Source organism: Pan troglodytes, chromosome 10 (genome assembly GCF_028858775.2).
Source record: "Pan troglodytes isolate AG18354 chromosome 10, NHGRI_mPanTro3-v2.0_pri, whole genome shotgun sequence".
Classification (NCBI taxonomy): Eukaryota; Metazoa; Chordata; class Mammalia; order Primates; family Hominidae; genus Pan; species Pan troglodytes.
This window is the reverse complement of record NC_072408.2, coordinates 120,637,413-120,652,410: the sequence shown is the minus strand read 5'-3', so window position 1 is coordinate 120,652,410 and position 14,998 is coordinate 120,637,413. Positions and strand designations below refer to the sequence as shown.

The 14,998-nt window shown below is 55.0% G+C and overlaps 1 protein-coding gene across 3 annotated transcripts in view; it reads left to right on the top strand.

Annotated features, from left to right (window-relative positions):
• The window catches only part of RBM19 (RNA binding motif protein 19), a 142,541-nt gene extending 135,056 nt beyond the window's left edge, over positions 1 to 7,485 (top strand). For 2 of the 3 annotated variants that reach the window (XM_009426322.4, XM_054663659.2), the window contains 2 exons: positions 6,221 to 6,333; positions 6,896 to 7,485. In XM_009426322.4, coding sequence (XP_009424597.3) covers positions 6,221 to 6,318 — 98 coding nt within the window. In that variant the 3' untranslated portion in view covers positions 6,319 to 6,333; positions 6,896 to 7,485. Of the gene's footprint in view, positions 1 to 6,220 lie in introns of all 3 variants that reach the window. The other variant, XM_054663658.2, reaches the window with a different exon arrangement.
• Positions 7,486 to 14,998: the final 7,513 nt, after the last annotated feature.

The window sequence follows — 14,998 nt, the reverse complement described above, 5'->3', positions numbered from 1 at the left end:
GCCATATCCCCAGCATCATTCCTGGCACATAGAATATGCTGGGTCATGCTTGCTAAGAGTGACTGAAGGCAGGAACCCTTACGGTCCCCATGAGATAAGCAGAGCAGGCACCGTCCCCATTTAACAGGTGGGAACACTGAGGTAAGGAGCTTAGCAGCTCCTGGGAGTCCCACAGTGGCAGAGGCCAGTCTGCGGCCCAGGCTCCTGCCCACCCGCTCTGCACAAGGACCCTCTCAGATCATACCTAGTTCTTAGAAGGACTCGCTGTGTTTTAAAAAGGCACAACTGGCTGGACGTAGTGGCTCATGCCTATAATCCCAGCACGTTAGGAGGCCAAGGCGGGTGGATCACTTGAGCTCATGTCCAACATGGTGAAATCTCATTTCTACTAAAAATACAAAAATTAGTTGGGCCTGGTGGTGTACGCCTGTAATCCCAGCTACTTGGGAGGCTGAGGCACAAGAATCACTCAAACCCGGAAAGCAGAGCTTGCAGTGAGCCAAGATCACTCCACTGCACTCACCTGGGTGACAGTGTGATTCTGTCTATTTTAAAAAAAAAAAAAGGCACAGCCCTAAAACAGCCTCCTGTATCAATAAAGGGACATTGGCTTGGTCTTAGGAGCCAGGCCAGTCTCCTAAAGAGTACCCTTTATTCTGTGCATACCTAATGTGTGCCTGCTGTACACAGCCCTGAGATGCAGACCCATCTGGGTAGGAGAGCTCTGCCCGTGGGGGCTGCAAGATCTGAAGCCAGGGAGGACAGGGAGAGACCCCATGCAGAGGTACCAGCAGCTGAGGGTGGGGGTCTGGCTCAGCCAGCCTTCCAGAGCAGGCAGCCTCCCAAGCCAGGCCAGCCCCCGGGTGCCCAGCCCCCCTGCGGTACCCACATCATGGCACCCTCATACTCCCCAAGGGTGGGAGCTACAGGTGGCTGGTGTCCCCCAGCAGCCTAGGACTGCACACCACTGAGTCTGAAGATTGTGGTGCCTCATTCTGGCCTCCACACTCTGCCCCAACCTCCTTCCTCCCCTCGCCCACCTGTGCCCCCGCCCCCTGCCCTTCACCCTGGCCTCTTGGAATCAGTTCTGTCTCCGACTTAGCGGAGTTTGTCGAAGCCTTGCCTATCCTCTGTCTTGGGAAGTAGCAACTCAGGAGCCTCCAGGAACAGGAAGAAAAGCCCCCATAAGTGAGGCTGCCTGTCTCCAGGGGCAGCTAGTGCACGGCCTCATCAGTTACCTGTAGGCAGGGAGGGGACAGGTCTGCCACACTCATAGGTTAGCCATTCCAGGTTCAAGAGAAACGAGAGGTGCAGATTCTCATGTAGCATTTCCCTGTTTTTGAACATTAGTCACTGATTTCTGTATTCATGGCAAATCATGTCAGCAAATCCAGACACTCTTCTGTGGGCCCACAGTGGGAGGCCCTGCTCCATCCCATTGGTCATTTTTTTTTTTTTTTTTGAGACAGTCGAGAGCTGCTGTTGCTATCATCGTGTTATAGAGGAGGGGAGCAGCCCACCCTCGTGCTCTCAGTAACAGATTCCATCAACAGCAGTAAGAATGACCAACCTATATTGACAGCTTGCCGTGTGCTAGGCACTATTGTGAAGGCCTTACATACATATATTCATTCTTTTAATACCCTTACACACCCTAGGCGTGTAAATTTCATCACCATTCAGTAACTGCAGAAACTGAGAGGAGCCCAGAGAGGTGAAGCAACTTACCCGAGGTTGCCCAGCCAGGAGCAGCAGGGTTTGATCCTGGCAGCTCACCCACCCAGCACCCTGCATCTAGCACCCTCCACCCTGTACCTCAGGCCTCTCCACTCAGAATCCAGCCCTGGGCTTCCTGGCCCAGTGCTTTTCCCCTCCCCGAACTGTTCACGCCTGCCTCATCCCAGGGTTCCTTTCAGAACTCCCTTCTCCCCTTATCAGCCATGCTCTTCTCCCGTGGCTTGCCTTTCCTCAACGTCTGCTTCCAGAACAAAACCCCAAGAAGCGCTTTCTCTTGTCCTCCCGACGCCCCCCCGCCCCCCGCCCTTTCTCCCTGCCTGCGCCTTTCTCCCTGCCTGCCTGCGCCTCCCATGCAGGGCCGACAGCGCCAGCCAGGGAAGGGAGAGACACAGGCTGGCATTCTGTCAAGGAATTAATTGAAAAATAAAATCATTAGGTGGGAACTCCAGAAATGCAAAAATGGTGGTTGGAGGTTGGTGGGGAGGGGGGCAGGACTGGGGGGTTGTCGGGGGACGGCTGAGCTTTTTGTCAAGTTAATTTCTCGGGTATTGATGTTTGGTGACATTCACTTGTTGTTTATCTTCGGGTGCAGCTGTAATACTGAAAGAAAATGCACAGCTTGTTTCATTTATTTATTTTACACCTTTCTCCGGTTCTGCATTATGTTTGTTTGGTGAAAACCCACTGAGGCTTTTGATGTCGGAGAAGTGGGATTTCAGCAGCTGTTCGCTGCAAACAGGGTGCTTCTCAAGGAAGCAGGGCCAGCGCGGGTGCGGGGTGTCATTTGGTGGGAACTCGGGGCCTGACATGTCCTCCAGGGGGTAGTTGGGGGCCCAGCCTGAACCCTGGCAGATATGCCAGGCCCAGGAGCACGGAGGCTGGCTTATGATACATGAGTACATAGTTGGCAGGTAAAGGAATGAGATGTTTTGGTTCATCAAGGCCACAAAGCCAGGCTCCGCGTAAGAGCCCCCGCCCCATGAGTGCTCACTGCCCCAAAGACCAAGAGAGACACGAAGTCAACACCTTTCCTATCAATAATAGTAACACAGGTGTTGGTCTCAGCACCATCGACTGAGCCAGGGGCTGGGCATTGCCCTTTTTACTCATTTCAGCCTCACCACAACCCCTAGTATTTCCATTTTACAGGTTAGAAATTGAGGCACAACTATCTGGTTCTTTCTCCATCTCCCCCTGCCAGACCAGAAAGCCTTAGGTGGGGCCAAGCCAGGCTTGTTCCCCACCATGCCCGACCCAGAGCAGGTGCTGCAGGTGTCTCCGTCATGTGAGGGGATGAGAGCATGGATGAAGGCTCTGAACAACTGCTCTTGGCCTCGTCTCAGCTGCTGTTTGTCCTTCAGCAACCTACACTACTTGACCCTCAATTTTCCCTGTCATTCACTCCCTCAGTCTCTCAGCACACATTTATTGAGCATCTACTATGTGCCAGGCACAGTTCTGGGCATTGGGAATGGAACAGTGGACAAAACAGGCAGAAACCCCTGCCCTCCTAGAGCAGACGTTCCAGCCAGGAAGACAGATAATAAAGTGGAAACATGACACACAGTGAGACCGGGAGACATGCTGTGGGGGAAGTGGACAGGGAAGGGATTAGGAAGTGTACATCAGGGCACTCTGGAGGACTTGGAATTTTAAATAAGGAGGGAAGCTTCACTGAAAAGGTAAGGCCCCTGAATGGCTCCGTGGAGGAAGAGCATTCCAGACCAAGGGAACAGCAGGTGCAAGGCCCTGAGGTGGGAGTGCTGGAAGCCAGGAGCCAGCAAGGGGCCCGAGTGCCTGAGCAGAGTGGGAGGGAAGTAGAGAGGTGGCAGGGCCTGCTCAGTAGCCCTGGCAGCCGACGTGACAGCTTTAGCTTTTCCCCAGGTGAGATGGTGCCCCTGGAGGCTTGAGCAAAGGAACGGCATGCCGTGATGGAGGATTTAACAAGCTCCCTCTGGCTGCCGTTTGAGACCAGACTCCTGGGAGGAGGACAGAGGAAGCCAGAGGCAATGGTGGCACGGCCCAGGGGTGCAGGAGCATGGGGAAGAAGCACCCCAAGTCCAGGTCTATCTTACAGGTTGAGCCGACACAATGGATGGGGCTAGAATTTGCCCCTCGCCAGTCCCTCCAAGTTGTCAGGATGTGGGAGAGAAGAAAAAATCCCATGCCGCCATCGCTGGCCATCCCTTAGGCCCCAGGCCAGGCCTGGCCCAGGAAGGCAGGGACCCTGCCCCAGGAGTGAGCTGCCATCCCCAACTCATGTTAGCAGATGGGAGGGGCGTCAGTGATCGCCTGTGGGCCCTGTTTTGTTGCGTTCTATTTTCCAGTTCCTATTACCTGCCCACAAATTCAATTTCCAGAGGCCATTGTGCACCTCCAGGGCTGGCGATTATAAGGAAACCAAGAGTGTCTAGGAGGTCACAAGGAAGGAGAGGAAGCCGGAGTCCGAGCCCCAGGCCGCCAGCCCCCACCACCCCAGCCCACCCTGTCCCCCTCTCCCTTTTCATGATTAACAATGATGGGTAGAGCTGCAAGGCCTTGAGGCTCTCAGGTGGCAGGCAGGTGGGCACCTCCCGCACCTTCTACACGCTCACCATGGGGCAGGCTCTGCCGTCTCTCTCTCACCCTTGCTCCGTCCGCTCATTCCCCTTTCTGGGATATTTCACAAGCACTTGCGAGGCGCCAGGCAGTGTGCTAAGGCCAGAGACACAGCAGTGAGTGAGACAACATCCCACACAAAGAAAGGCCTGCGGCAGTGTGGGTAATAAAAAGTGCCAGGGGGTGGGGTGGCATTGGAGCTCAGGGGTAGAGGGAGAGGGAGATCTGGGTGCTGCTGGTGCAAAGGTCTTGAGCAGGGGGAGGTGGGCCAGCTCCAGTGACGCCTCCAGAGGAACTTGGGGCTTTCTTAGGGAGTGGTGGATCTGACGCACATGTTTTAGAGGGATCCCTTGGTGGGAGGGGGGTCTCTAGTGAGGGGCTGAGAGGTACTTGGATTGGGGTGCAGCCATGGAGATGATGAGAAACGGGGTCAATGTTTGAATTGATTTGGGAGGGACGAGATTGAAGAAACAGGCTCAGAGAGGTGAAATCGCTCACCCAGGAACACGCAGAGGGAAACCAAGTCTTCATCTCTGGGCCAGGCACTGTGCTGGCCCTGGGGAGGTCTCAGTACAAAAGGCTAGGCCGCAGCTCACAGCCTGCGGATAAATGGAGGTAAAGGGCCTCAGGGTGATTTATTTGGGGAGGTGTTTGAGCCATGGAAAGGGAGGGGATTTGGACAGCCTTTTTACACTGCCTCTGTACAAATCAAGCCTTACCTGTGAGCAAGGCTGCTCATCGACAAGTGGTTAGACTAGCAGAGGGACTGACAGAGGAAGCCAGCCTGGATTCCAGCCTCGCTCTTTTCCTGGAGGGCCAAGGGGCCCCACACGTCCTCTCCTGCCACCATTGATCCCCTTGGAGTTCTCTGCCTAGAACCCGAGACTTTCATAAAAAGCAGAAAGACTGTGGGCTTAGGTGTGACTGGGGTTCGAATCCTGGCTCCACCGCTTCCTAGCTGGGTGACTTCAGACCTGCCTGTCCGTGCCTCAGTTCCGTCTCCTGCAAGAGGCAGCATACCACCTGCCTGTGGGGTTGCTGACAGGAGTGGAGCCATGGCTCATGATGGTGCCTAATTAGGAGGTGCTTGTGGGGCTAAGCCCACCATGCCCTTTCCTACCTCCATGCTTTTCTTCATGACCCTGAATCCCCTCTCCTCACAGAAAACTCCTCTGCATTCTTCAAAGCCCAAGTCAAATAGTCCTCCTCTTCAAAGCCACCTCTAATTTTCATTCCCTCCACGCCTCCTCTGGAATCCTTGAGCTTTGCATCTGTTCTATTCACCCACCACTTATTGAGCACCTGTTGTATGCCAGCCATGTACTACACCATTAGTCTGGCCTCCAAGAAAACAGAAACAACTTCTACTTGTCTCCCCAGCCGTTGCCCACTGCTTGGCCCAGCCTCTCTGAAGGGTTTCAGCTTCCTCCAAGCCAAGCTCTGACCTGCTGTGAGGAAGCAGCACAGGAGACCCTCTCTCTCTTTTTTCTCCAGGGAATCCTTTCCCCTGCGGGTAGAAGATGGGGAGGGGATGGCCAGGGAAGCAGGAGAGTTTCTGGGGGTGCAAGGGAGGCAGCCCCGCCATGGTGATGCTGAGACTAACTCTAGTGTTTCTCTCTCCTCCTCATTTCCCCTTTGATTCTCTCCCCTACTCCTTGTCTTTCTTCATTGCCACGTCCTCTCTTCCCCTCCCTCTGTATCTTCTCTCCCTCCACTCTCCCCCACTTCCCTCTCTTGCATTCTCTCGGAACTTCTGTTCTGTCTCCCCGCACCCGTGTTCTGCTCATCTCTCCCCTCTCCCTCCTTCCTCTGTCATTTCTCTCTTCCTGCCTCCCAACCCTCTCGGCTGTTCTTTTCTCCTCTCTTGCCATCTGGGCTCCCACAGAGCCCCCGAAGAAAAAGCGGTCTGTGGTGTTGGATGAGATCCTGGAGCAGCTGGAAGGCAGTGACAGCGACAGCGAGGAGCAGACCCTTCAGCTGTGAGCTGGCGCCGAGAGGGTGCGTGGCTCCGGGGCCTTGGGGACCGGGACAGCCGCTCCAGCTTCTGCACTCACCACCATGTGGGCTGGGGGGTGGGGCGGGGAGCGGCAGGCGGCCCCACCCTGCACTGGTCCAAGGTCGGAGGGGATAGGGGATGAGGAAGGCCTCAGGCCACTGCCCGGCGGCCCAGGCATCCTGGGTTTCACCAGTGACACATTTTAGCAGACACTGACTGTGCACCTGCTCTGTAGCAGACACGGAAGAGTCCAAGGGAGCAGCCACGTTAGGAAGAGAGACTTGGGAACAGCTACACAGGGAGCTAGAACCCCTGCTCCCCCTGTCCCCACCCCAGGAGAGTAAGGGGACGAGGGCCAGCTCTCTGGCATCAGGCTGCTTGGACATGAAACCCCGTCTCCAAGCTCAAGCTGGGAGACCCTGGCCCAGTTTCCTTATCTCCTTGGGCCCAGCCTTCCCCTTGCTAGCTAGTTCTTACCTCATAAGGTTTTAGAGAGAAATAAACACAGTAATGCATGAAGAGTGCCGGGCATGGTGCTGAGCCCTGTTCCTGCTCTCCCTCCAGGGCTGCTGAGCTAGAATTCCCACCTATGTCTTTCCAAGGGACTGTTCACGGCTTGGGACTTGGTCTCTGTCCTGCCCCATCCTCGTCACTTGGGACCACGAGCCCTGGTTCAGTCACCCAGGGAAGCCTCCCAGCGGCTCATGAAGCATCGAGCTCCAAGCCCAGATGCCAAGCTCCCTGGCTGAGCTGAATGATGTCACTCATGGTGGACGCGTTCTGCTCACGGGCCCAGAGCCCTGTGAAATGCATCAAGGTCCTCTCCGCTGGCCAGCAGCATCCCCAGGCTTCTCTCAGGCTCCCGTGTTCACATTTTCTCCAGCCTGAGACGCAGCCTCCCGCCTGGAAGGGCCTGTGCCAGCACCAGGCAGAGGGCAAGACGGAGAGGGCAGAGCAAGAACTGCACTGCATCTCACTGCAGTCTGAATCTAGACATCGCCATTCCCTGAGGTGCGACCTCAGACTAATGACGTCCTGTCTGAGCCTCTGTTTTTCTCTCTAGGAAATGGGGGTGATAATTGTGCCTACCTCAGATAGACAGTGCCAGAATTAAGTGAGTCAAGCCAAGTAAAGCCCAGAGAAGATTCTCATCAGCACTTTTGTTTTCTTCTTCATTTAGAATCACTGGGTGGGCCTCCAAGTGAGAGTTTGGGAATCTTCAGACTCTGCGCATAAAACATGGTCTGTGCATTTTGGTGGGGATGAGGTTCCAGTCTTCATCCAGTTTTCGGAGTGGCCCAGAGCCCAGGCAAGGCCACACAGAGCTGGCAGCCTGCACGACCAAGCGTGCACCTCATGTCCTCTAGGGCAGGCACCCCCTTAGCCATCCAAGCTCATCCCTGAGAATTCGTGGAAACAAAAGACACAGAATGGCTCGTTCCCCAGCCGTTTATTTTTAATTTTTTTAGAGACGGGGTGCAATGGCATGATCATAGCTCACTGCAGCCTCAAGTGGTCCTCCCACCTTAGCCTCCCAAAGCTCTGGGATTACAGGTGTAAGCCATCACGCCCAGCCACATTCTCCAGCTTTTATAGTGGGGTGGCTCACAGAGTCACATCGCCCACAGCCTTCTGGATGTGGGGGCTGAACAGTGTCTCTGTTAAACCACACCCAGGCCAACCCTCAGGTGACCAGGGTCCCAAGTTGCCGTGGGTCGTGCGGAATGACAGGGCTGGAGACCTACCCCATGCCTTCCCACTGCTCAGATCTGTGAGCTGGATCGTGTCCTGTTCGGCGGCACATGGCTCCTTCTGGCTGAACCTTCTGGTCTATACAATTTGTACTCACATTTCCACACCACCAGAGCCAGCAGGGATGGCTGGCTGATCACCAAAACTCAGGTGTAGACCCACGGGCCTGGTGCAGAGGCAGGCATCTTTTGGCACTGACTTAACTGGCCCAGAGGATGCTTCTAGAACCTCCCCCCAGAGCAGGATTCAGCATCATCCAGGGCTTGGTGCGGGGTGAGCAGACATGGGCTGTGTATTCGGATCTGCCTGGGCTCCGTAACAGTCCACCACTCTCCAGCCTCGTGAGCCTCGGCAAGTGACTTAACCTGCTGAGTCCTCAGTCTCCTCATCTTTAAAATGGAGTGATGCAAGTAGCATCTCCGTCACAAAAGCGTTATCAGGCCCAGGCAGCTGCTGGCCCCTGCCAGGGCTCACACAGTGAAATGATGGGAATCAGGGCTGTCCAACCCTTCCTGCGTCACTGCCTTCCCTGTGGCCAAAAGAAAAAGCCGGTGAGCTGGGGAAGGTTCAGGAACTGCAGGAGAGTGAAAGGTAGCAAGAGGAGGGAGAGCTTCCAGCCACTCGCCAGGCCTGGCCTGGAATTGGCAGTGGGGAGTGAGGCAGCCTAGAGGCCATATACTGAACCTGGCCCCTGCACCCCTGCCCCAGGCACGCACTGTTTGGAAGGGGCAGATCTGTGAGCACACAGGAGTAGTGGAGTCCACTCCCACAGAGATCTCGGGGTGCCCCTTCATGCCGCGCCCACCAGACTGCACCCTCATCTCCTCTCTTCCGGCTCAGCTGTCCTCGTGCAGCCAGTGTGGCCTGACTGATCCGTGAGCTGGATCATGTCAGTCTGCAGCTTCAAACCCTCTAGGGCCTCCCTGACGCATGGAAAGTCGAGTCCCGCTGCTCACCCCAGCACCAAGGCCCCACCTCACCTGACCCTGCACTCGCTGTCTCGGCCTTCCTCCCTGCAGGCTCCCACCCCAGGGCCCTCGCGCTGCCTCTTCCCTCTGCCTGGGATGCCCTTCCCTCACATTCTTACTGCGTGACGCCTTTTTATTTTCCTTTGAGATCTTAAATCACGCTTGTCCAACCCAAGCTTGGGCTTTGAATGCAGCCCAACACAAATTTGTAAACTTCCTTAAAACATGAGATTTTTTTTGCAATTTTTTTTTTTTTTTTTTTTTTTTTTTTTAGTTCATCAGTTATCACTAGTGTTATTGTATTTTATGTGTGGTCCAAGACAGTTCTTCCAGGGTGACCCAGGGAAGCCAAAAGTTTGGATGCCCCGGTTTAACTTCTGCTTCCTCACTGAGGGAGACAGACTCCTGATCAGTTCGTCTGCAGTAACCACACCCAGCTCCTCTTTACACCCAGCCCCAACCCCCTATCCCCCATCCTCTGTCCCTCTCAGTCACAGCACTCAGTACAGGGGACAACCTGGAGTGTGAGCAAGATCTCAGTGACCCAGAGCCTTTTACCCCCTCAAAAATAACTGTTCTAAATGAGAACTAGGAAAGCAATTAAGATTTTTGTTACGATCATCATCATTGTTCTAGAATGCAGTAAAGTACAGCCAGGTAGCCATAAAGCGGAGCTCGGGAAAAGTCGTTTGCCTGGCCCAGAGGAGGGGCTTCATCTCTTCTTCCTTTGGAGAAGAGGGACTGGTGAAAGCATCTTACGAGAAATTCCTCCATCCAGCATGTGGGGGTTGAACTGGGAGACTCTAAGCCTTTGAGCCAAGGCAGCAAGGGACTGATAGTCACCGCTGTCACTGGGAGGGGGACACGGGAGCTTTCTGAAAGGCGGCTTCAGTTGTTTTTGAAGCAATGATGGGACGTTGGTAGACACAGACACCCAGAAGATCTGGGAGAGAAACTCCAGAAATAACCCACAGAGGTGGCACTGAGGAGGGAGCACTCCTCCAGGGCGGTGAGCCTCCTGACCCGGCTCAGGACTGACTGCTGCAGGGGGCAGGAAACTGCCTCAGCCACATCTCAGGGGGCTGTGACCCTTCCCTGCCGATATGGTCACCAGAGAGCCAGGAAAGAGAACCATGACAGGCTGGACCAGAGCACTTGCGTAGGAAAGGAGAGGTGACACCAAGAGGCCAGAGGGGCCAAAGGGACACAGGGAGGTGGGAGGTCAGTAGGACACGTGCCTCAGAAAAGCCAGAGGCACACATCTGGATGAGGCCTGTGACCCGGTGTTCAGAGTGTGGCTCAGTTAGCTGGGAGGAACGGGGACAGGCTGTTTCCAGAGTGGAGGGCTGGCTGGAACCGCATCTGCTGTCCTCACGTCCGTCTCCCACCCGCTGTGGGTCTCAGGGGCCTGGCCCCTTGAGCTGTGTCTCTGAAACTCCCTTGTCAAGAGGCTTGTGTTCAGTTTGGCCAGCAGTGGGCACTAGCGGGTGCCTGGAAGGCTGGTAGAAGAGAAACTCCAGGCATCCCGCCCTCTCCCTCTGTCCCACGTGGCGTCTCCACCAAGGGTCCACCCCTGGATGGGTGAGGAGGGCCCTGGCATCTCTACTATAGGATACACACAGTCAGACTGCAGGAGGGAGATGGGTGGTCAGACAGGTCCTGGAGAACAGACAGGGGTGAGGGACAGTGGGGCCTGGAGGAGGGACAGGAGTGAGAGACAGTGGGGACGGGAAGAGGAGAGCGGAATGCACAGGCCCTGACTCCAAAGGCCTGCGTTAGAATCTCTAGGCTCTCAGTGTCTCCAGGCCTTGCGTTCCATGTCTTTCAAATGGGTCCAGGAATTCCTGCCTCATTGGATTGGTTAAGACAGAAACAGAAGGTCATGAATGGAAAGTAGTTAGCAGACTGTGTCATGCCTAGTGAGTACTTAGTAATGGTAGTTGCCATCATTATTGTGAACATAACTTCAAAACAAGGCAAGCTTGTGGGGCTGCACCCAGCAGATGTCAGGCCAGCTGGGCCCACGTCCAGAGGCTGGGGTGGGATAGGGACTCACAGGGCGCTGCGCCATGTTGGGGAGGAGCCTATGATCCAGGAAGGAGCCTGTAGGAGGTGCCCCCCTGCCCACTGGCCCCAGTAGGCAAACCAGCACCTGGCTCTTCCTGCACAGAACCAAAGTTCAAGCCCAAATGGGCCAATGGTTGTGGGGAAACAGGTGAGCAACCCCCCCCCCCCCCAGGAGCAGCTGCCTGTCTATTGCTGTGTCTGTGTGTCTGTTCCTAACCCTTTATTTTTTATTTTTTATTTTTTTTTTTTTTTTTGAGACAAAGTCTCGCTCTGTTCCCCAGGCTGGAGTGCAGTGGCGTGATCTGGGCTCACCTCCCTGGTTCAAGCGATTGTCCCGCCTCAGCCTCCCAAGGCTGGGATTACAGGTGTGCACCACCACACCTGGCTAATTTTGTATTTTTCATAGAGACTGGGTTTCACCATGTAGACCAGGCTGGTCTCAAATTCCTGACCTCAAGTGATCCACCTGCCTCGGCCTCCCAAAGTGTGGGGATTACGGGTGTGAGCCACCATGCCCGGCTAATTTTTTGTATTTTTAGTAGACAGGGTTTCACCATGTGGGCCAGGCTGGTCTTGAACTCCCAACCTCAAGTGATCCACCCACCTTGTTCTCCCAAAGTGCTGAGATTACAGGTGTGAGCCACCATGCCCAGCCTGTTCCTAACCCTTTCAACTGGGGGGTCTCAAGTGGGTGAGGACTCCGTGGCCACGGCAGCAGAACTGTCTCTTCTGAAAACCAGACTCCGGGGCCCCTGGGTCAGCACCTCTAGGTCATTCCACAGACTTACACAGTTTAAAGAAAGAGCCAGCGAACATGGGGTGATCCTGGGGTGCCATTGGGATCCCAAGCCAGGCCTGGAGGTCTGCCTGTTTCGTCCCCAGAAACTTGAGCTGGCATCCTCCGCTGGTTTGCACTGGGCACGGGGACTGGAGAGCCACGAGGCCACTGAGCGCAACATGCTATCACTTCTCAGGAAGTTGTGAGGGTGAGGAGAATAGCCGGGCCCACTCTGCAGAGGGGAGGAACAGGCACAGGCTAGAGGCACGGGCTGATAGAGTGAGTCCTCTCCCTCATTCATTCATTCATTCATTCATTCATCCATCAGACACCTGCTGGGCATCTGCTGTGTGCGAGACACTGTGCTGGGTGCCCCAGACACGAGACAGAAACTCGGGTCGCCCTGTGTGCCTCCACACTGGCCTTCCCTGCTGCGTGGACGCAGGCTCTGTCTCCTAGGCTTTAAGCCCCATGCATCAGGTGGAAGACAATTTCCAGCGGCCTCTGCCCGCTTGTTTTTCCTCCTCTCCTTTTCCTGCCGCCTTGGTCTTTTTTGTCTTTTGTGCAGGGCCGTCTCTCGCAGCGCCCGTCTGTGCTCCGCAGCGTCTAGGAAAGGATTAGTGTGAGCAGAGCATGCAGGCTTTGGTGAACAGAGCCGAGCTTGGTTTCAACATCTAATTCAATTTGTTCTGCCGAGATTGAAATATGAAATGGTTGCCAGTCAAACGTTCAAAGGACGGGGAAGGGAGAGTGAGCGCCTGCTGAAATTTAAATTTTAATGAAAATGACTTTAACCCTTTGGTACACCTTGCAAAATGTAACCCATCCTCCCATCCTGTGAAAGCGGCCTCTCGGGTTAGAGCTTTCCACCCACTTCTCTTCCACTGAGCTTCACTAATAATATGTAACCATTTTTTTCAGCCGTCTTAACAATAAAAGATTAATAGAATGCTTGCATAATAATAATTTATTCACCCATGCCGCCTAGGCCATTGAAATAGGCACCTTGCCCAGATGACTTTCCCAAGCCCCATCCTAGACAAGCCCAGGCCCCTCGTTAGATTCACTCGTCACACCGAACACCTCCCTAGCTCCTTACAGCTGTGAACAGTTTCTGTGTTTTTATTTCATGTCTGACCTCTCTCTCTGGACCGGAAGTCCCAGGAGAGCAAGGTCTGTGCCTGTTTTGCGCATGCTGCATCGTGGAGTAGATGCTTAGTAAATACTTGAGGAAGGAATCAGTGGCCCCACTTTGTCCTTTTAGCAACTGTGAGAGGTAAGTTGATGGGAGATGTAGAAATGGAGAGGTGGGTGACATTCCCAAGACGGCGCTGCACAGAGGGCTGCCACCAGGCTCACACTCAGCTCGCTCTGGCACAAGCCTAAGCCCCTACCTCCCCAGAGCAGTGAGGGCAGTTCCCACATGCAGGGGGCCCGGCCCTATGCCGGGCTTCAGAGGCGCACCCTGTGCTCTCGCTCCTGCTGCAGGGCCTGAACTGCTGTCTCCTCTTTACAGCGAGGGCAGGCCCAATGTGTGCCAGCTCGAGCCTTATCCTCAAGGCAGCAAGAGCAGGCCCAATGTGTGCCGACTCGAGCCCTGTCCTCAAGGCGGTGTGGGTGAAGGGCTCTCTCTCCTCACCCCCAGTGAGGTTCTCCTATTCAGCTCCTGCTTGCCATGGAACCCCCAGTGTGTTTTTTGTTTTGTTTTTAAATATCAAATGCCATCAGTGCCGGACCAGTGGGCATGCGTGGCAGCTCATTATGGCTGTGGACAGGCAGTGCCAGGCATTGACCAGGCATCATAGGTTTTCAGGGTAGAGTGGGGTGATGGGGGCAGCCCTGAGACCACCTTCAGGACAGTTGGCTTCCAAGGACTGAGTCCTTGGCTTCATCCTCCAGGGCTCATACAGACCAGGAGCGCAAGGGAGAGGTTCAAACCTGAAACACCCAGCAAATGTGTGTTGAGCTTATGTGCACCAGGCATGGCCATGATGCTGGGAATGCAGGAGTTGACACAGCAGATAAGACTCCCTGGCCTCGAGGAGCTGGTAGTCAAATGTGGGGAGACCCAGACATGAGTGGGTGGAGGATTGCTTCCCTGGCACTGCTGAGGCTCGGTTCTCTCTGGGGATGTCTGGCAGGGTCAAGGAAGGGCTCCCTGAGGAGGTGGCATGTGAGCAGAGCTGGGAGGAAGGGGACAGCTCTGTGTGCTCAAGGGAGAGTGAGGGGGACAGCCCGGGCCCCAGAAAAAGCCAGGGAGAGTGGGCAGGGGCCTGCCAACCCGGCTCAGGCTTGGGTGTCAAGTCTGGGCCTGTGGAGGGGAGCAGAGCCGGCCCAGTCTGCCACCATGTTAAGGATCAATAGCAGAAGGTCAAGGACTGAAGCAGGGACAGATGTTCAGAAGCCATCGCAGTGGCCAGGAGAGCAGGGAGGTGGTGACTCAGAGCAGGCAGGTGGCAGTGGAGGGGTGAGGTGGCCCAAGCCTGTAGACAGACTGAAAATGCAGCCAGTGGCCTAAAGGTTTGGCTGTGGGGTGTGTACAACCAAGGCTAGCGCCCTGGCTCCAGCCCAAGCAGTGGGAAGAAGGAAGCTAGTGTGCGCTGAGACCATTGCAGGAAGAGCTGGCTTGGAGGGAAGCAGGAACTGGCTTTAAACTCGGTAAGCTGTTGACTGCTAAGAGGTAGAGAACACACCAGAGGATACGTGTCTCAGGTTGAGAGAGGGTTGGACCGAGGTATAACAGGAAATTATCCTTCTTTGGTTAAGAAATCTAAAAGGGGCCAGCCTCGGTGCTTCACTCTTGTAATCCCAGCACTTTGGGAGGCTGAGGTGGGAGGATCGCTTTGAGGCCAGGAGTTCGAGACCAGCCTGGGCAACATAGGGAGACCCCATCTCTACAAATAATTTTTAACATTAGCCGGCTGTGGTAGTGTGGGCCTGTGGTCCCAGCTACTCAGGAGGCTGAGGTGGGAGGATCACTTGAGCCCAGGAGGTCGAGGCTGCAGTGAGCCATGATCACACCATCGCACTCCAGCCTGGGCAATGGAGTGAGATGCTGTCTCCCAAAAAAAAAAGGGAAAAAAAAAGAAATCTAAGAGTCAG